Source organism: Ammodytes marinus (assembly GCF_949987685.1).
Source record: "Ammodytes marinus genome assembly, chromosome: 11".
Classification (NCBI taxonomy): domain Eukaryota; kingdom Metazoa; phylum Chordata; class Actinopteri; order Uranoscopiformes; family Ammodytidae; genus Ammodytes; species Ammodytes marinus.
The window spans coordinates 5,816,957-5,838,535 of NC_137215.1; the positions used below are offsets into that span (position 1 = coordinate 5,816,957).

General features: G+C 39.6%; 1 protein-coding gene across 2 annotated transcripts in view; it reads left to right on the plus strand.

Annotated features, from left to right (window-relative positions):
• Nucleotides 1-20,539, plus strand: part of hpse2 (heparanase 2) — a 59,562-nt gene extending 39,023 nt beyond the window's left edge. Inside the window, exons 6-12 of one of the 2 annotated variants that reach the window (XM_080036436.1) lie at nt 963-1,010; nt 5,391-5,484; nt 6,049-6,155; nt 6,429-6,543; nt 11,072-11,217; nt 15,328-15,478; nt 19,633-20,539. In XM_080036436.1, coding sequence (XP_079892562.1) covers nt 963-1,010; nt 5,391-5,484; nt 6,049-6,155; nt 6,429-6,543; nt 11,072-11,217; nt 15,328-15,478; nt 19,633-19,785 — 814 coding nt within the window. In that variant the 3' untranslated portion in view covers nt 19,786-20,539. Of the gene's footprint in view, nt 1-962; nt 1,011-5,390; nt 5,485-6,048; nt 6,156-6,428; nt 6,544-11,071; nt 11,218-15,327; nt 15,479-19,622 lie in introns of both variants that reach the window. The other variant, XM_080036435.1, reaches the window with a different exon arrangement.
• Nucleotides 20,540-21,579: the final 1,040 nt, after the last annotated feature.

A 21,579-nucleotide genomic window follows, 5' to 3' on the forward strand; every position in this document is an offset into this window, starting at 1 on the left:
ACAAGGAGATACATAGAAATGAAGACACACACACACCCACACACAGAAAAGGAAACACACACACACACACACACACACACACACACAAAGACAAGGAAACACACACACACACACACACACACAAACTTGCTTTCTTTGCTCGTTGCTGGTTGTCTATTGATTTCAATGATGACGTCAACTTTTAACCTTTTCGTAGAATTTAAGACAAACAAAAACATGCACAAACACACACCCACACATAAAATGCAAAAGCTCAGAAGGAGGAAGGAACTTTGTATTTTGCGTGTGTTTGTGTACAGGATAAGTAGTCAGCCCAGTAGACTGGGTTTATAACATTGTGTTTCCTAGGGATGTTAGGAGTCGGTATTTATCTAACTGAAAACAAACTCCACAGCTTCAGAAAACACTCCAGGTGCTGTTTACTGAGCACAAGAAAATAGGATGTTCCCCTTCAGCTTACACAGTTTATTTTCCAACTGAATATTTTTGAATCTGCCGACCCCAGTAGCCAGGGGGAGATTATACCTGATCTCAACTGTGCAACCGTAGTACTTTCGGTTTCTCAAAAAGCAAAGCTTTACACATAATGAACAGCCAAACCTTTGTTTAATATGTGGATACTTCATGTTAGCTTGCCCATCTTCTTGCGCTTATCTGGGACCAGCAGCTCCTAAAGGAGACCCATGAACTTCCCCTTTCCCTGGCCCCATTAACCAGCTCTGACTGGGGGCTCCCGAGATGTTCCCAGGCCTATTTAGAGATATAATCTCTCCACCTAGTCCTGGGTCTTCCCCTGATAACAGCCTGATCTCGCAAGCTTCACGTTCGTTTCTCTCTCACAGATCAGTGGGGAGTGGCCCGGTCAAAAACCAGTTGTATACAATAATGTTACTGATACTTTGTCTTTCTGTTTAACTAAAAGCTGCCAATCAAATAAAGATGACTGTTTTTCTGCCTTTCAGATTCATGAAGAACGCTGGCTCTGTTGTAGATGCAGTAACGTGGCAACAGTAGGTATTTTACCCTTTTTTTCTATTTCACTATTTTGTTCGTTGGAAACTTCAGAATATATCTGCCCTCCTCTGCACCTCATTCACCTTACCAATACACCTTCCTATCTCGGTTTATAAATATCATCGCATTATGTTCATGCATATTAGATATCTAAAAATGTTAACACTGTCAATGAGAGAGACTGATGCACAATGTAGGGAACTTTGTTTATCCTGTATAGGGAACAACAGGGAAAGGTGTGTGTGTGTGTGTGTGTGTGTGTGTGTGTGTGTGTGTGTGTGTGTGTGTGTGTGTGTGTGTGTGTGTGTGTGTGTGTGTGTGTGTGTGTGTGTGTGTGTGTGTGTGTGTGTGTGTGTGTGTGTGTTTTCTAAATTAGTAACACCTGCCATTTGTCTATTGCACATCCTGTAGGAATGCATACAGATGTCTCAAGTGGTGTGATTTTTTGTCCACATTTGATCTGTATCCCTTTACACACACATGTTTCCAAAAGACACAGACACACACACACACACACACACACACACGTATCCAAAAGAGGCACACACACTATCTGTGATCTCATAGCGAGTGGTCATTAAGGTGAAGTTCATGTCTTATTAGGAGGATTTAGATGAAACAGAAGGAGGCAAGGCTGTCAGTAAGGTTTTTAGAGAAACACCACCCACACTGTTAAAATCAAACCATATGCGCTGGCTCGTTCCCTCTGTCAATTAGGCCGTTTTACACTAGACGTCCAGATTCCAGTCTAACCAGGGGCTGCGTGACAGAAACTTTGACCTCTACAAAAGAAGCCAAATCTATAAAATGGAGGCCACTCATTAACACGTCTACAATACAGGTTTTTACTCCGCTGCAGCAGCCGTCTCCAGTTGTTTTTAATTAAACATAGTAGGTCGGAAATGCAGCTTTCATTATACACTCGCTGGTAGAGGCTTTTATGGATTTTTTGGGGAATAATGTCTGTCTGTGGTTTGTGGTTAAGAGGTGTTGACGTTTTTTTTTTTTTTTTGCATTTTCAATGCTTTATTCATAGTGCAAACAGACAGAGATGAAATGGTACCTAGGGGGCAAAACCCCCTTTTTTTGAAAAACAGACATGGAGCGTTGTAAAAGGTTGTTCACCAGAAATGATATCCAGGACCTTCCAGGATCCCAACCTGGGTGGACAACCTGGTCAACTAGCTGCTGGAAAGCTATAGGGGGCCGACATAGAGCAAATCAGAACCATTGTTTAAGCGAATAGGGAATAGGGAATTTTTTAAACTTATAGATATCATTATGAAACTTTGCAAGTTGATTACTGACATTAAAACAACAACTTTTTGTATTACAGTATTTTCCAAAATGTTTGAATAAATATGAAAAATCATCAATATCTTACTAATGATGCGTACATTTGCATATCTGCAAAGCCCCAAAATCTAGATGTTGGACAAAAGCAGAGTCAATTTGTTTTTAAATTTTGAAAACAAAACAAGTGTCCAACTGCCTGAAGCTTTTCCTAATCACAGTTCAAATTTGATCAATAACCCATAGAAAATGAATTTTTTACACTGTTTTTTCCAAGGGAATGTCTAGCCGTTTCCTAAAATACCAGCTGGAGACTCCAAAAGGACACTTTTGGTCCATGGCACATGAAATGTAACTGTGTAAATTTTTTATTTTCTATGGGTTATTGATCAAATTTGAACTGTGATTAGGAAAGGCTTCAGGCAGTTGGACACTTGTTTTGTTTTCAAAATTTAAAAACAAATTGACTTCTTGTTTTCTTCCAACATCTAGATTTTGGGGCTTTGCAGATATGCAAATGTAGGCATCATTAGTAAGATAATGATGATTTTTCATATTTATTTAAACATTTTGGAAAATACTGTAATACAAAAAGTTGTTGTTTTAATGTCAGTAATCAACTTGCAAAGTTTCATAATGATATCTATAAGTTCAAAAAATTCCCCATTAGCCCATCCCCATTCACCCCCATTCACTTAAACAGTGGTTCTGATTTGCTATGTCGGCCCGCTGTAGCTTTCCAGCAGCTTGTTGACAAGGTTGTCCACCCAGGTTGTGATCGTGGAAGGTCCTAGATGTCATTTTTGGTGAACAACCTTTTACAACGCTCCATGTCCATAAGATCACTTTGCCCCCTAGGTATGGGGCAGAGTGGAATGACCACAGGTCGGATTTGAACCGTGTCTGCTTTTGAGGACTGAGCCTCTATTGGGGGGCGCTCTCACCACTACACCATGAGCGCCCCCAGGTTAAGAGGTGTTAAGATTGATCTTGCAGTGATGAAACTAGATGCAGTGAGTGAGGTTTTTTTTTTGTAGGTTCAAGTCATAAAGCTACTTAGGTTATGACACATGCAATATTAGGATTTCATTCATCAAGTTTTGTTTCCTATAGTATTCTTTTCATATTTAAACTACCCAAGATATTTTTTTGATGAGATAAAGTTAAAGGGTCAGTTATCCCAAACAATAAGAATTTAACAAAACATATGTTCAATTGAAAATTCCTCCAGTGCACAGTGTCCATAGTACGGACTTGATTGTGTCCATATATCAGAGTAGATTTACGTCTGGATGACGGTGGTACTGCTTCATGTGCTGGTTATTTATGGCTGTCAAAAAAAGAGATACTTTAAAGATTTACTTCTCCTCTCATCTGAAAATCATGGAGAGACTGTAAATTTACCGATGGCTGAATATCCATAAACCGACCGTTACATAATGATTGATTTGATCGTAACCTGCTGGCCCACATCACGGAACAGGTCCTCTTCTTACGTTGCTATGGCTCTGCTCACCCAAAGTCTACCGCTACACCAGATGGCATTTCCCTGCTTACACACATGTTTATTTTATTTGCCTGGACCCGTTTTTATTTTGTAAAGCACTTTTGCAACATTGTTTAAACATTGTTTTGTACACCATTATCCTGCTTTACCTGAATATGTCCATGTTACTCCTCTACAGCTTAACTGTAGGCTATTAGTTTAAGTTACGTTATCTTTATTAGTCAATTTTTTACACGAGGCACATTGAAATTTGTCTTTTCGAATATTCCCTCTCAAGTTACCACACTTTGGAGGGGGTCAGAGCGCAGGTACATAGTACAGCGCCGCTGGAGGAGTTCAGGGTTAAGTGTCTTGCTCAAAGACACAATGGGAGAGATGGTGGGCACCGTATATGTAATACCAGCCACCACTAGTTGTACTACTAGCACCCTCCTGTCCGATGCCGGGGATCGAACCAGAGACGGCCCCTCTTCCTCTCTAGGACATCCTTTCCTAAATAAATCTAATCTTGCCTTGTTTACTGAAGCTTGTGTAGACTGTAGCCAACTAGTGCTGATTTGTAGTGCACAATATAGCTACAAAAACTTGTAATGTTATAATCTGTTTCCATATATGAACTGGAATTTCTCTCCCTGTGATCTGGACTGAAGACTCTCTGGAAAGATGACAGGATAACCAAATAATTTGTGTAACGCTATGACATAATCCATGCGTTGTTTACAGTGTGAGGCCGGGAGTTTGGGACTTTTCCAACACTGTGACGAACATTATAATGAGGTTAAGCTCAGATTGCAACACTGTCTGATTCAACAACAACAATTCTGCCAAGTTTTCGGCAGTTCTGTTGACACTTCTGTTATTTTCACAATTTCTTTTTAGTAAAAATTAAAAGGTCAGTATGCAGTTTTAGATGAGGGGGGTTTGTTTACATTCACAGAGCCTGCAGTAAGTTTACAAAACATATTTTCTCTACATGTAATACTTAGTATTGAATAATTCTATCATCATAAATCAAAACTAAAATATTTTGAGGAACCTGGAACCTAACGTAAGACTAGAATATGTTTGTTAACAACAACAGTGAAACGGTAACTTTTTCAGGAAGCTTTCTAACTTCAAACAGTGTTCCAGGGATCATATTTTCCTGTTTGTTTTTTCAGTTATGAGAAAATATCTTAGAAAAAGTTCACTTCTCGAACACACCCAAAGTTACATAGTGCATAATGCTGTATTTTTATATGACCTTTTTGTCTTCTGGCCTTATTTTTCACAAAACTTTCTAAGAAATTCTTACTTTGCATTGTTCCCCAGGTGTTGAACTTTTAATTGATCATCCTTTTGTAACTTGATCGCCTCAACACTATATTGCTTACACTAGTTTTATTGATTTTGGTGATATTATCTTGATTTTGAAAAAAAAAAGCAAAAGTAAATTGGCACAAATCATTTGCAGTTCTAAGTAGGACTGAACTGAGCTGATCTGCTATTTAATCGATAACATTTATTTGTTGCATTTTTAATCTCTTCTTAACAGGTGTTGCATATATTTCTGTTACTTTGTTTTATTATGTTACAGTTACTACATGGATGGCCGAGTGAACAAAGTAGAGGACTTCCTAAAAACTCGTCTCTTGGACACACTGACGGAGCAGATCACTAAAGTCACCAAGGTATTTTAGCTCCACTCAAGTCTAGAAACAATAGCACTACCATAGGGCCTCAGGGAATTATTCTGGTAAAATTATGCCTCTTTTTCTTGTACTTTAATGTTTTTTTTTTTGTAAAATGGCAACTTAATTACAACTTCTGTTCTCATTAGTATTATTATATTTTTTTCCTCATGTGGCCCTCACACTCTGTCACACAATTTCCATAACGTCGCTGTCTTGCTGAAACCTTGTAACTTAAATTGAAAGAGCTTTTTAATTGATGACACGGAGTTAATTTATTTTAAAAATAAAAAAATTACAGTTTTTGTTTATGGACATTCAAGGTTTGTCATCGGACAGCCACGTTATTCAGAAGATTTTAGTTTTAGATTCATAATCAGAAATATATTAGATCAAATAATTCCTTAGCAATGTGACAATTAACCTAGTATGATCCTATTGTAATAGCCCCTCCTTATTGTAGTACTGGCTAATAATAATAATACATTTAATATGTAAAGCATTTTTCATTGTTAAAAACAATCCCAGAGTGCATTGTAAAGTTGTTTCCATGTCTCTTTGCAGGTTGTAAACACACACACTCCCGGTAAGAAGGTTTGGCTGGGCGGACTGGGGCCGGCCTGGGCAGGAGGCATCAGTAACCTCTCCAACACATATGCTGCTGGTTTCCTGTAAGTATTGTTCTAATAAAGCAGCTGCTTAAAGTAGCCACAAGGAACTTTTAAATATTCATGAAACAGTCTAATTTTTCCTCTGATGATCATAAATGACATGCAACACTAAACAAGACAATCTGTTTTACAATTTTATATATTTTTTTCTTTGTCATGAGTACGCTCACCCAGGAACAACAGCTGGCGTAGTAAAAACACTAACGCTTTTGTCCAAAGGGGGTGCAAGAATGAACAAAAACTTTGTGTGTGTATGCTTCATATGTATTGCAGGTGGATCAACACGTTGGGTATGGCGGCGCTGCAGGGGATCGATGTCGTCTTGCGCCACTCGTTCTTCGACTACGGATACACACACCTGGTCGACCAGAACTTTAACCCTTTACCTGTAAGTCTCTCAATGTCAGTTCAACAGGTGCATCTCAATGAATAGAATATCGATGAAAAGTTAGTTTTTTTCTGTAATTTAATTAAAAAAGTAAAAATGTCATATATTCTAGATACATTACATAACGTGAAATTAATCTAGAAAAACACACTTTTTAAAAGGTGGACATTTCTGTATTACTAAACCCTTTTTTTTGGATTGTTTTTTTGTAAAGTATTCTAATACTGTGAGATACTGGATTTTTTTTAGCTGTAGCCTAAGCCGTAATCATCAAGATTAAAACAAAATAAATGCCTGAAATATTTCACTTTGTGTGATGAATCTAGAATATATGAATATATATTTACTTTTTGAATGGACTTTTCCAGGATATTCAAAAAAAAAATGAGATGCACCTGTATATTGGCTTATGGTCTTAAGGCTTATCACAATGTCAGTGTCTCCATTCACCGTTCTAAAAACAAGTATCCGTCCTGTTTCTCTCGGGACCTTTTTTCTGTAGCAGCCCCGGTGCTTGACGGCACCTCTGGCTCTTTCCCGTGGGAGCTATTAGGAGAGATGAAAGGCGTTTAGTGGTGTTGAGTGGTTGGACGCGGGGGCGAAATGCCATGTAACCGAAGCCTTTTGTCAGGAGCTCAGGACAGTGTCACTGCTCCGCTCGACCCCCATCCCAAACTGTGTGCTCCTCTGTGCGGGACAGTTGGCCAGTGAAAGATATGCAACATGAGACGCTGATACACAGACAGGCATGTTAGTAAGATAGCCGGCAAACACTGTGTGAAATGGAACGGCCCAATCCCAAAATGATCTTCAGTGGATGGGTCTGAATCATGCAGGGACAGAAATACAAATAACTTAGTCCTCCAAACTGTGTCAGTCATCTAGGAAATCTATACTGTTATTTTATCAAGTTTTACATGATAGTACTATGATGGGGAAATAATTCTAACAACAAATTGTAAAATGAATACATTTGAGGGAACGCTTGTTGTAAAAATCACTTGTAGTCTAAATCAGTGAATATCGCCTCACGATCCACAACCTGTCCGTACTGTGTGTGCGCTAAAAAGGGGGAAAAAGGTGTTAATACACAGCCTAGGATCTGTTAACTGGTATGTTGCTGTCCAGATAATGATAATTTCTCTGATTTTGAAGATTGATGGAAACATTTGTGATGCGTTAAGTACGCAACTCAACTTTGGTCATGTCATTTTGAGAAGTTTTAATGTAAAATCAATAGCTACATATTTCATCTTAAAGTGTTGGGTTAATCTGATCTCATTTTTGAGGGGGAAAAAAATAAAAGTGTGAAGGAGCGATAAAATACTACCAGCAGCCGAGTTCTTAAAGATTTATTAACTTCATAAAAAAGTGTTTTGTGTTAACTTGACAAAGAGCAGACGTTACATTTATGACATGCACTAAAAATCGTCTCTGCCACAAATGTTACAGATAAGGGAATCAGACATTAATCAAACGCTTGTTATTATTCAAAATTCTTCTAATCTCTTTTTGGGTCAGAAGTAGCTGCCAGAATGAATATTTGCAGTCCCAAAAATACTATATTTTAACCACTGTTTTTTAGGCTCAAGTATTATATGCCAATCATATTTCTCATTAGTTCTCTCTAGCAGCAGGCGTACCTCATTAACTATGAGATATTTAACTACTAAGATGGCTTCATTTTGCTTCCCATTATTTTTCCTGGGAACTAAGGTGTCCCACTGGGATCACAATGCTTTTAACATAGCTGGATGTCTAGAGGCAGCACCAGCCTACGGGCCAACCTGTCCTCTGCATAGTGAATTTACGACCCGGCCCCTTCCCCCTATAGGATGACTCAACTCCCCCATTGGTAGAATCCAGTCAAAACCTCACTTCACCTTTGGCTTTCACCATACTTAACATGTCTCTGAGGAGGGCTTTATAAACACCTACAACAGACCAAAATGTTGCTTGTCAAACAGAAATGTTGGATTTTGGTATTCGGCAGTAGGCAAAGTATTTATTTGAAGGTGCTACGAGGAACTTTTAAATATTTCTGAAACTGTGTCATTTTCCCTCTGATGATCGTAAATTGCATGTAACAGCAAACGAGACCATCAGTGCAAAGAATGCCATATTTATGTTGTTTTTCTTAATGCCTTTGTCATAGGTACGCTCTCCCAGGAACAATAGCTGGCATGGTAAAAACACTACCGCTTTTGACCGCAAGAATTAAAACAAGCTGAAAGTTCCTCGGAGCACCTTTAATATATTAGTAGGAAGTGTTTTTTGTATGCACTTTGAAAATAAAGTGGAAAATACAATTTCATAAATAAAGATAAAATACGATGCCAAGAATAAATTGGAGAGTTTTGGACTGCAATAAAGATATTGGCAGAATTTAACTTCTGGTATCAATAAGGTATGAGTAAAATGTATTTTGCTATCGTCATAATGCCGACAATGGTCTACAACCAAATTCTTCAAGTTTATTCTCAATATTGTATTTAGTCTATTCTGCAATTGTATTTCCATTTTGGTCTCGAAATGTTGTCATTTTCCTTCTAGTACATACTAATAATAATAAAATACTCCTCCCACTACCAATACTCGCTGAAACTTCCCACTAGATGCAGTGTAACAGTTTAACCTCTCTGATCTGTAGAGTCTTGGGTATATTAGCAGGGTCTGCACCAGGCCGTCTGACAGTCATTTTCTCTAGTTAGCTAAACACTGAAGGTTAATAGTCATTCCCCCTTGTCATCATCCCATTATTCCATCGACTGTGCAGCTGGTCTCTGCTGTACGCTTTTACATTTCTGGAGTTCTTGGCATGAGGCTGGTGTACTTGTGCCTGTGTTTCTTTGTCAATTTCTCGGCCTATATTGTATTTTGGTTGTATTTTAAAATGATGTTTGTTCGTCCAACTGTTGTCTGTCTTTCTGTCCATCGGTCTGTTTGTCTGACTGGTCTGTCTGACTGTCCACCCGTCTGTCTGTCTGTCTGTCTGTCTGTCTGTCTGGTCTGTCTTACTGTCCAACCGTATGTCTGTCTGTCTGCCTGGTCTGTCTTACTGTCCAACCGTATGTCTGTCTGTCTGCCTGTCTGTCTGTCTGTCTGTGTATGTCGAGGAGCAGGATTGGCGGAAGGATTTAGGAACTAAGAGGATATTTCCCAAATAATTGAAGTATTATGTCACGCCCATTCATGTTCTGGTCAGGGATTTTAACACAGCCATCGTTTAAAATATATATGGATATATATTAATGTATAGTTCCTTTCAAAAACAAAACTCCAGCCTTATAACGTTTATACAACTGTTTTATACACGACTACGTAACATTCATAGACCACAGATCTGGCCTTCTATCCATCCGTTCGTCTGCCTGTGGCCAACACGATACAGTTCCATACTGCGCTGTGCTTCGTCGATGCCTTGGCAGCAAATTAAGTTAAAGCTTGCATGGAAAAAAGAAGCCCTTAAATGTTGCCATATGCAGGATTGCATGGGAACTTCCTGAGGAACACATGTTGTTCTAGGTCTCTTGGAGAGGTGTTGAGTCTGTGTAGTCTATACAGTGAAGACAAGAGTATGGAGCACCACTCAACAATGATAATAAAAAACAGCAATTCATGATGGAGAATAATATTTTTCGAAAAATGTCATATTTAAGAACTGTCAATTTTTCCTTCTATGTGTCAGGGGTTGTAAGATATGATTTGATATGTTACATGGGACAATCAGCGCCGACAAAATGTTGAGTATCAAAAGGCTGTGTTATTTGCATTTGCATATTTGTTTAATATTTCTCATATTTCATCCTGTCAACTAGCTGCTTTTGCTCCACATTAAAGTTCTCAAAACTCAATCTTTTTCCAACAATCACTCGGGATGTTTCATCGCCAAAATAGAGATTTAAGCAAAATGTCTTTGCCGGGAAATCTAGTACAGAACCCGACATTGTCTTCTTCAATAAAAGTCCTTAAAATTCTTCCTCTGCCATCAGTCGGATCAGCGTTGTATCTTTAACAATTCAAGGTGAAGTCAGTGATGTTGGAGAGCGCTTGTTGTCAAAATCACTTTTTGTCAAAATCAGTGAATAGCTCCTCACAATCCGCTACTGTCCATGTGTATCTGCTGAAAGAACATCTCTTGTTAATACAAAGCCTATGCTCTGTAAACGGGTTTGTAAACAAAGGGGTCCCACCGTCGCTAGCAACATGCCTGTTTACAGAGCCTAGGCTGTGTCTTAATACTGGATTTTTTATCCAGCGAACACACAGTATGGACAGGTAACCGATCATGAAAGTGATTTTGAGAACAAGCATCTAGAACCGCTGACTCCACCTTAAACAGCCACCAGGTCGATCCTGTCATTAAAGTGACCCCCAGTGTGTGTGTGTGTGTGTGTGTGTGTGTGTGTGTGTGTGTGTGTGTGTGTGTGTGTGTGTGTGTGTGTGTGTGTGTGTGTGTGTGTGTGTGTGTGTGTGTGTGTGTGTGTGTGTGTGTGTGTTTGTGTGCGCGATGGTGTGGCCCTCATAGGATTACTGGTTCTCTCTGGTCTTCAAGCGTCTGGTCGGTCCGAGGGTTTTGGCCGTGCAGGTCGCCGGACTGCAAAGGAAACCACAACCGGGACGCGTCATCCGGGACAAGCTCCGTATCTACGCCCACTGCACCAGCTACTACAAGTATGTACTACTGCTACATCGACTCATTAGTTTGAAACCTGAACTAAATAAACACAGCAAGCTAGTCTACGATATCAATTCATACTGTGATTTATCCTTTTTTTTCACCTTCACTTTTTCACCTCTTAAGCCCCTTTTACAATTCAGCAATTCCGGCATATCGACAGAACGGCAGTCCTCCAATATGCTGTCTTTGTGCATTTACCAAGCAAAGTCGGCATATCGGCTGATCAGTGTGTGCATCTACAAAGCGTTCAATGCATACCGGAATCAAAGAGGGGCGTTTGACATTGTCTTTCGGCTTCTCTCTCACAGAGATTTAAATCCCCTGGTCGTGGCCGTACTTTTAGCATGTCTAGAAAACGTCACACTCAAAACTCAACTTCTAGTCGGCCCTTTAACACAGAGAGCTGTCGGGGAGCGTTGCCGGAACCTTACTACCTCCGAGATAGTGTAATTGATTTACACTGCAGGGCGCGGCGTAAACAGACAAATATTCCCAGCTTTCGCGGACAGTCTTTAGATTATAAATCATGTTTTTTTTTCTGCTCCCTCTGTCCTCCTACAAACACCTGAGGGCCGAGTGTCTGGCGGGGAAGAACAAAATCCTGTCCTGCTCCGTTCGGCTTCCCATAAATAAGCAGCCGGCAGACACCCGCTCATTCACAGCTCACAGCCTATAAAACTTAACGGGTATCACTTATCAGGTGTGTGGCTTCTGTCTCGGGGCCGTCAAAGAGCTGCTGAAAGGTGTGCATGGCCTATGTCCCATCTGGGATTGGCTGGAGGGGGCAGTCCCAGGGGGGGAGGGGTGAAGGGACAATAAGCCAGTCTGTGTGCCACCAGGGCCCGGTTCAAGGTTATCATTTAACCCAGGCCAGAGGCTGTCAGCGCGGGGCTAGACTTACGCTCTTTACTCTAGACAGGTCTCGCTTACAGGTGGAGCTTCTCTTAGAAAAATAGTGCAGCGAGTGGAGTAGATTGATGGGGGATATATAGGCCAGAGTAAGTTGCATAACTGAACGTAGTAAGTTGCATGAGGCCTGGTGACATGCTCGCAAATATTTCAAATAGTTTTCAACAAGAGGATTCACGATCAGTCGCCTGGTAGGAAGGGCTAAACGATCTTAGGAAAAATTGCAATATGCGATAGCATTTTTTAATATTGCGATGAGGATATTACTTGCGATAGACAAACAAATACTTAAATACAAAGCGTTAATGTCTTTATGCTTTGAGTTTACTGTCAACAAAGACCCCAGACAGTAAGTAGCCTATGCAGACATTGAAAACTATTTATGAATTATGAATATCATCTGATTGGCCAAATATATTGACATGCAGAGAGCGTGAATGCATGGCTCATGGCATAGGTTACCATGTATTGCAATTCAAGCTGTTGTTGCGATATGTATAACTGAAATGTTGATATAATAACTACATTTTTAATGTTTTTTGCAGCCCTGCTGGTTATGGTGAATTTTGGAGTAAAGAGATTGCCAGGGTCTTATGAAGGGCGCTCTGGTGGCATAGTGGGGGGGAGTGTGTACCATATAGGCTCAGTCCTTGTTGCAGTGGTGCAGATTCGAATCCGACCTGTGGACCTTTACTGCATGTCATCCCCCATTTCCACTCTGTACTCTTTCCTTTCAACTATCAATAAAAAGGTAAAAAAATACCTAAAATAATATCTTTAAAATGAAAAGAGATGGCCACTCCAAATAGCAATCAGTCCGGTCCACATCAGACAGTGAAGCTCTAAAGCTCATTCAAGTCAAGTCCTTCTTGAATCCAAATCCTTCTCATCATTATTCCTGCCAGCTTGTGGTTCTACTCTTAAGTGGACGAACCATTGTAGCCTTAGCGGTTTAGCCTGTTCTATGTAAGACAGCAAATGCTCTAAATGTGCTCAGGCAGTCAGTGGTTTCAAACGTCATAGCAAATTAGTTATGTGACTTTCTCGTGCCCTTTCTACCCCCCTTTTTAGTGGTTTGCGTGGCATTTTTTTCATTTTCCAGCAATGCTTACAACTTCAAACACAACATCAAAACATGTTTATGTTCCTGGTTTGAATCTCTAAGAAAACCTTGTCATTTGAAAAGCCCGAGACAATTGCATTATCTCTCTCTCCATCTCGCCATCACTCAAATTTGTCCCCTTGGAAACAGGCTTCCAAAATATCTACACAGAGCCAGACACACTGCACAATCATTTTACTTCTATGTGTAAATCCATTGAAATATATAGTGTTAACACCGGTCTTGCAGGGTTGATGAAATGAATAGCTCCCTCTGTGCTCAGAAGAACAGAGTTAAAAATCAAACCTAAAAGATATGCTTTAAAGATATGATATTTTGGAGGTGGTAACTACAAGAGATGTCTACCAGACCATTAAGGCCAGACACTGCCGGTGAATAGGGTAAGATTTGAAATTATAGATGTCATCATGAAACTTTGCCATTTGATTACTTACATTGAAACAATATTTGTTGTATTATACTTTTTTCAGAATAAGTTTGAATAAGTATGCACATTTGGCAATGTATAACTGATTATGCCCCATTTGCATTTATTTAAAAACCAAAAATCTGGACCTTGGATATAACCAGAGTTGAAATCTTTTATTTCATTTTTATAACATATTGCAGCCAATGTTTTTACTGAACTGATTTTGAACTGAACTATGAATTAACAACATATGACCTAATCCTTTTGCAATTTACTGCAGAATAGAGCTAAGAAGGAGTATGGAAAGTTTAGTTAATGTACGTGCTTTAGAAGTTGAGAATTTTACGTTCAGAGTATTGAAAAAAACTAATGTTGAGATCATATCCGTTTAAGATGGTTGTATAGGAGAAATACACAGACGGAAACAGACAAAATGTATTCAAATAAACACCTCAATGTACATGTTGGACCGGTCATTTATACTAGTATGAAAGAAGACATGTCATGGAAGCGAAATCGCCAAAAATCTCACAAATTTACCAGTGCTTGAAAAAACTATGTTTTTGTCTGCTGTGTCCCGGGCACCAAAGCTGACATGTGTAATTCACTTCAGCTGTGTTGCCTTTGTCCTCATATCTGGGCCCTTTACTAGATCTTATCATGTTTGTCTTATCATATCTCTCTCCCTAAGTTATTTAACACTGGCCAGTACCCCTATTACACACACACACACACACACACACACACTAAGTTATGTCCCCGTAGACTCGCTCTTAGGAGTGGGGCTCAAAAACTGTTGTCTGTGTAACTCAAGAAGTGTTGCCTTGCTTCACACCCTTCATACGACCCTGGTCTAAGCAGCGCCAGATATTTTATGATTGTAACACTGTACAAGAGAAGCAGATTTATACACGAGATAGCTATTCAAGGGATGAAAAAGGATTCAGAATTAAATGTGGTTTATTTGGTTCCCACTAAATATAGATGATGGGTCTAAGGCTGTGATAAATGACAACTTCCTGTGAAATGGAATTCCATTCTTGAGAAGGCGCTATCTTTATTATTTATCCTGCAAGCCATTTCCAGATTAGATCAAAGAGTTGTGGTCTGATCCTATAACTATATGTGATGAAATAACACTTTCAAAGACTTTGTTCTCTTTGCAGTCGTCTCAAATTATACAGAATTTAATTCAACGTGACAATGCAGTTTATAACGCATCCCCGTCTCCCAACAGATGTGGAGAGAAGACTTTTTTTCTTATCATGTCCTGATTGTCCTTTCTTAAAGGTGGAGTCAGTGATTCTGGGGAATGCTTTTTATCAAAATCACTTTTAGTTCAAATAAGTGAATCTCCTCACGATCCACTACCTGTACGTACTGTGTGTGCGCTGAAAAAAAAAGCCATTGTTAATGCACAGCCTAGTTTCTGCAAACGGGTATGCAAACAAAGGGTATGTAAACAAAAGGGGCCAACCATAGCTATCAACATGCCCGTTTACAGAGCCTAGGCTGTGTATTAACACCAGATTTTTTTTTTATCAGTTCGGAGACTGAAAACTTATTTTTGACAAGAAGCATTCTCCAGAATCACTGACTCCACCTTTAAGGTAAAGCAATATTATATTATAATAACGTTGAATCTTTCCTTCATGTTTGCAGTCCTAACTACGTGAGAGGATCCATAACCATCTACATCATCAACCTGCATCGCTCGCGGAAGAAAATCAAGTTGGCCGGAACGTTACGGAACAATACTGTCCATCAGTACCTGCTGCAGCCATACGGCACTGACGGACTCAGAGCAAAGTTAGTATCTTTCTTTCTCTCTCTCTCTCTCTCTCTCTCTCTCTCTCTCTCTCTCTCTCTCTCTCTCTCTCTCTTTGTCTGTCTCTCCCTCCCTGACACTCTCTTTGTGTCTCTCTCTCTCTCCCTGTCTCCCTTTGTCTGTCTCCCTTTGTCTGTCTCTCTCTCTCTCTGTCTCACACACATGCAAATATACACCCACAATGGCATTGAAGTGAAGTGTTTTCGCTCCACAAGCCAATGTAGTCTTGTGTAGTATCCTGTTGATTCTTTGATCAAACAAGCTGTACAACTCTTCATTCCTATTCATTCTGACATTAAAAAAAAATAAAAGTTTCCTAAAAAGATGGTTGAAGCTGTTTTCAAATAGTTATGATAATTTTGCAAAAGTCTTAAAGGTGTTGAAGTGTAGAATAGGGATCATTAGAATGTCATACCTACAATTTAAATATATGTACCACTTTATGGGTCTTCATATTATCAGATTGTTTTACAAGTTTAATAGGGTGTTATACGCCTTCAAAGGCTGCGGGCAATTCATTTTAAAACAACAGTTGGTGTTCTTGTGTGAACTTGAGCTGTATTGTTCATGCTGAGTCGGCATGTTGTATGAGTACAAACCAGAAGACGTGTGTATATATTCTAACATGCAATTATGCAATATATATAATGTCTGTCTTCATCTAGATAATAGATAACAGCCAAACTCCTACGGAATAATACAACAAATAAAAGCCAGTAATGAATCTACAGTATTAGTTAAAGGCCTACTTCACCGGTTTGAATATGAAGGTGTATTGAATTCTGACTTTTTTTTCATACTTTGTAAATATTACTGTGATGTCACAGTAAAAGACATCACAGTAATATAATATTTACAAAGTAAGTTTTTTTTTAACCCTATATTTCTCTTTCTGTGATGTCACGAGAAAGAGAAATATAGGGTTAAAAAAAACACTCTTTCTGCCTTTTCTCAGGCTAGGATGAACCGATTTCAATTTTTCGCACATTTATACTACATAGGATCTCAGAATTCAATACACCTTCATATTCAAACCGGTGAAGTAGGCCTTTAAGTACCGTCAGTATCGTTAAGAATAACAATTTATTCAGACTGTTGTTTCAATATTATATTGCACTTCTTTTCTTATAACTGAAAATCGCCGGCTCACGTTTAGTACGCCAAGAATTTGTTCGTTCAGCCTTTTTGGCCGTTTTGTTTTTATAGCCTAAGACAGATGTTTTATCAATGGATATTTACGTCGTTAAAAATTGCATTTTATCTTCGAAATTCTGTTTTGTTACCGATGATTAGATATTGCTTCATGTGGCAAGGTAATACATAGTTAATGTTACCCCATAAACACCCCTTAAAATAGAACGTTTATGCTCTCACTCTTCCTCTCTCCGTTAAGCCCCTGGCCTGTTATTTTGACTCAGACTTAAGCCTCAAATCCTGCAATAACAGCCTAATGACTTGGGACACTGTGTGTGTGTGTGTGTGTGTGTGTGTGTGTGTGTGTGTGTGTGTGTGTGTGTGTGTGTGTGTGTGTGTGTGTGTGTGTGTGTGTGTGTGTGTGTGTGTGTGTGTGTGTGTGTGTGTGTGTGTGTGTGTGTGTTAGACTGTGTTGGTGTGTGTGCGTCTGCATGCTTGTGTGGGTGTGTGCGTCTGCTTGCGTGGGTGGGTGTGTGTGCGTGGTCTGCGTGTGTGTTTGTTTTAGACTGTGTCAGACCATGTGTGTGTGTGTGTGTGTGTTATGCGATACCTACATACGGCCTTAATTGCGGCTCAGTCTTGATCCCTCAGTAACAGCATAATGAAGGAGGATGTTTGAGGTGTTAGAAGAGGCAATTAATACTAGAACAAGCTAACGACAGGTATTTTTCAAGACTTAAGTGCTTTTCCTCACCACAGACAGAGTTTTATGAAGAATTTAGCAACACCAGATGTCCATAAATGTTCCCCCGAGTGGTGGGACTTTTTAACCCAGGCCAAGTTTTCACATCTATACATGTTAAAAGAAGGCTTTAGAGCAATTCAGATTCATAAATTCTCCCTATTGGGTATAACTTCATTGGATAGTTTATTGTATTTGTTCACGTAAAGAAAAATATATATCCCCACTTCAGGCTAATCTTGATGTACTTTCTTTGTTTTTACTATATCTTAAATGCAATTTCTAACGTCTAATCTTGATGTATGTTATGCCCCTGTAGAGCACTTTGATTGGCCTTTTGTCTGAATTGTGCTGTATAAATAAACTTGCCTTGCCCTTTAATTCCTAAATAATGGTGAACTTAACAATATAACCATGTAATAAATTAGTACTGGTAACAGCAGTACTTAAGTTGAAAAGTGTGATAAATGTGTTACAACAGTACAAATACAATATAAACAGATACTGGCTCTATATGAAAGGATTTATTATATAACATATTATAACAACAATTTGTTTTGTAAACCTAATGTTATACAGGATTGTTTGTAATAGTTTTAAAAGCTCTGTAACTGTGAAATATTTTCTTTGCTTCTTGTCTTAAACATGTGCCATTTCAGCAGGGTTCACTCCAAACTGTCAGCATTACAATTGTTTAGATTTATTTGGGTACAAGAATGGGATCCAATTCAGTCCGAACAGACACGGATGTGATTGGCCTACGTATTGTCTGTATGTAGGCCAAGATTGCCTCAAAATACATTCTATTTGGTTTTGTGAATACAGATTTCCCAATATTTTTTAATTAGTTTGAAACTATGAAAGAGTAATTAAGTTTAATAGGCTCATATATAGAAAATAACTACAGTATTTTGTCAGTCACGTAATTTTTATTGCAGCCATTCTACATTAGCCTGGCACCGCCCACCTACCTACTTCAGCTCAATTTTCATTTCACTTCAGTAGTCAGTCTTGGGCTGCAGTATATTCACGCGTTCCTGCTAAGCCAGATTTTCGGCGGTCCAATCAGCGAACAGAGGGAGTGGCTGAGAACGATGAGGTCGAGGTCATGCGCCAGTTTCAGTTGTAGTCAGAGGAAGACAATGGATAAGGATATGACAGAAGCTATTTAGTCTGTTGTGGCAACGCTGCCGAATATCGATAAATTAAAGCCGGAGCAAGAACAAGCTTTGCTGAGTTTTGTTGGTTCCCGGCCGGTCCCGGCACATGACATACGTCACGTCCAAAAGCTATGCGATTGGTTGGCCGATCCAGAGTGGCACTGGGCAGATCCAATCATTTTTAACTTCAACAGACACCCGCCTCCAAGTGAGTGAACATTTGTCAATTGAGCAGTTCCAGACCTTCTGTACAAATGAAATGAAGTACGATGGTCTGGTACCAGGCTAATTCTGCATCGCTGTCTAATCTTGAATCTTGATGTATTTTCTTTGTTTTTACTATCTCTGTATCTTGATGTATTGTATGCCCCTGTAAAGCACTTTGAATGGCCTTGTGTCTGAATTGTGCTATAGAAATAAACTTGTCTTGCCTTATGCAGGTTGGGCTGATGTTAAATTGCTATTTTTTATAACAACAGCCCCCCCTAGTGTTCAACTCACAGAATCAAAACCTGTAAAGACTAAAGGTGAAATAGAGGATCCACATTTGCTGTCCTTTGTTGATGTGAAAAATGTAATTTAAAAATTCTTATTTCACACTTTAAAAGTGTTCTAGATCTTGTGGGAAAAGATCTAGAACATGTTTAAAGGTGCACTATGCAGTTTCAGAGGATTTTACATTTTACATATTTACATTTACAGATCCTGCAGTTAGTTTACAAAACATAATTTCTCTACACGTTATTATTAGTATTGAATAATTCTATCATCTTAACCAAAACTAATCTATTTTGAGGAACCTGGAATATGTTTGTAAACCAAACTGTGGGCCCTGCTGCTGTAAACAACAACAGTGAAACAGTAACTTTTCAGGAAGCTTTCTAACTTCAAACAGTGTTCCAGGGATCACATTTTCCTGTGAGTAAAGTTTATTAAATCAGTTATGAGAAAAGCCCTAAGAAAATTCTAGCTTCTCAGACAAAGTTACATTGTGCACCTTTAAAACCTTTTGTTATTGAGACTGAAACCCGCTGTATCTCTGGGCGTCTGACTTCTGTATTTTCTTCTTCTTCTTCTCTCTCTACTCTCGCAGATATGTTCAGCTAAACGGGGAGAAGCTGCTCATGGTGGACAATGAGACTTTCCCGGAGTTCAAGCCCAAGACTTTGAGGGCTGGACGGACAATAGCCATGCCTCCGATGACCATAGGTTTCTATGTCATCAAAAACATTAACGCATACGCCTGCAGAAGATAACCCTTGACCCCACGTGATGCCCACAAGTCTACAAAACTATTTCTTTTTTTTTTAACCTTTCCGGGAATACACAGGGATGTCACTTTGTTAGTGTTTTTAATATCTTTCTCAAGGACACTTCTTTAGTAGAGTGGGAACTTGGCCTGAATGCGGTTACAACTAGGGATGTTAAACGACTCATTGTTTGCGTGTCGACGTGTCGGAGGCATGAATCGACAAATCGATCGATTTACTGTGCCATTAAAAAAAAAGAAAAAAAAGACAGTGTGCCTTTTTTTGCGGCAGCACGTAGTTGTGGTGCTGATAAACTGTTCCTTTAAAAAAACACGGCTGTCGCTCGCTGTGTGTGTTCAGACTTCATCTGCATCAAAGCCTTTTTGATAATAAAGAGAGGCTTTAATTTTAAAAACGCTGTCCATGCGTCGGAGGTGAATGTAACTTACTCGGCTGAAAACAGAAACTAGGGAGACGGCTCACTGTACAGTCCCTTCAGTCGCGCTGTCAGCTTGCAGACATGGATCTGTGTACATAAAAACAGATCGCGGAAGCCGTTCCCGTTGACGTTATCATGTTATCCATCAAACCACAGAGTTTTTCTGCACGGCGCCTTGCGAGGTCTCCCGGTGATAGTCACCGTCACAGCGCTACTCGCTGCTTTGCTCGGGCGGAGGCTTTGAGTGAAGGTGATTTACATCTGGTGTGGCCCGGGTCAACAGTGCAGTGCAACATATAAAGCATAACGTTTTAATATTCGTCTACGACCGTGATGTTAATTTAACTTTATGCTGCATATGTTGCACTGCACTGTTGACCCACACACACCGGACCTGCAGCGCGCGCTCGCGACCACTCGTGAACTCGCATGACGGACTCCCATGTGCCCAAAACATCTAATAAAGTGAAACACCCGATTTATCGATTTCTATTTTTCGAGTCGTCTTGAGCACGTGTCGAAAATCGAGCCGAGAATCGACACATTGTTCACATCCCTAGTTACAACCCTCTGGTTCAAAAACAGCCTCTTCAACCGGTCTTCCAATGTTGATATTTAAACCGTTCGACCAAATTACAAGTCAACCTGGCCCTCCTTCCCGTGTTCTGTTCTCTAATCCGAAATATAAATACTCGCCTGTGACACTTATAAAGGGCTGCACTGAACACTTTTTTACATTTTCCTCTCAACAGCAACTCCTACAGTAATCGGCTACAGGACTTTTTTGTGTTTGGTTTTGTGTATGAAGTTTTATTTAAGTTTTTTTCATTTGTCAATTTACACACAAGGTAAATCGAAATTCGTTCTTCGCATATCCCAGCTCAAGTTACCACACTCCGGAGGGGGTCAGAGCACAGGGTCAGCCATAGTACAGCGCCCCTGGAGCAGTTTGGGTTTAAGTGTCTCGCTCAAGGACACAATGGTAGAGATGGTGGGCACCGTAGATGTCATACCAGCCACCACTAGTTTCACTACTAACACCTTCCTGTCCGGTGCCAGCAAACCAGCGATCTGGTTACTGGTCGACCACCTTTCTTTCTTTTTTTTACTTTGTCTTTTCTAGTCACAAAAATGCAAAGAAGTCGACAGGAAAGCTCTGAAAGCTCTGGTAGCCTTTCTGAACCCTACATACAAGTCAGCTCCAGTTTGACTTGATCCTTTCCACAAAGAGGAAATGACGTGGTGTGTGCAAGGTCATGCCTGGCCTAATTAAGTACTGTGTGTGTGTGTGTGTGTGTGTGTGTGTGTGTGTGTTTGCGTGTGCGCCTGTGTGTCTGTGTGTGCATGTGTTCTATTGATAA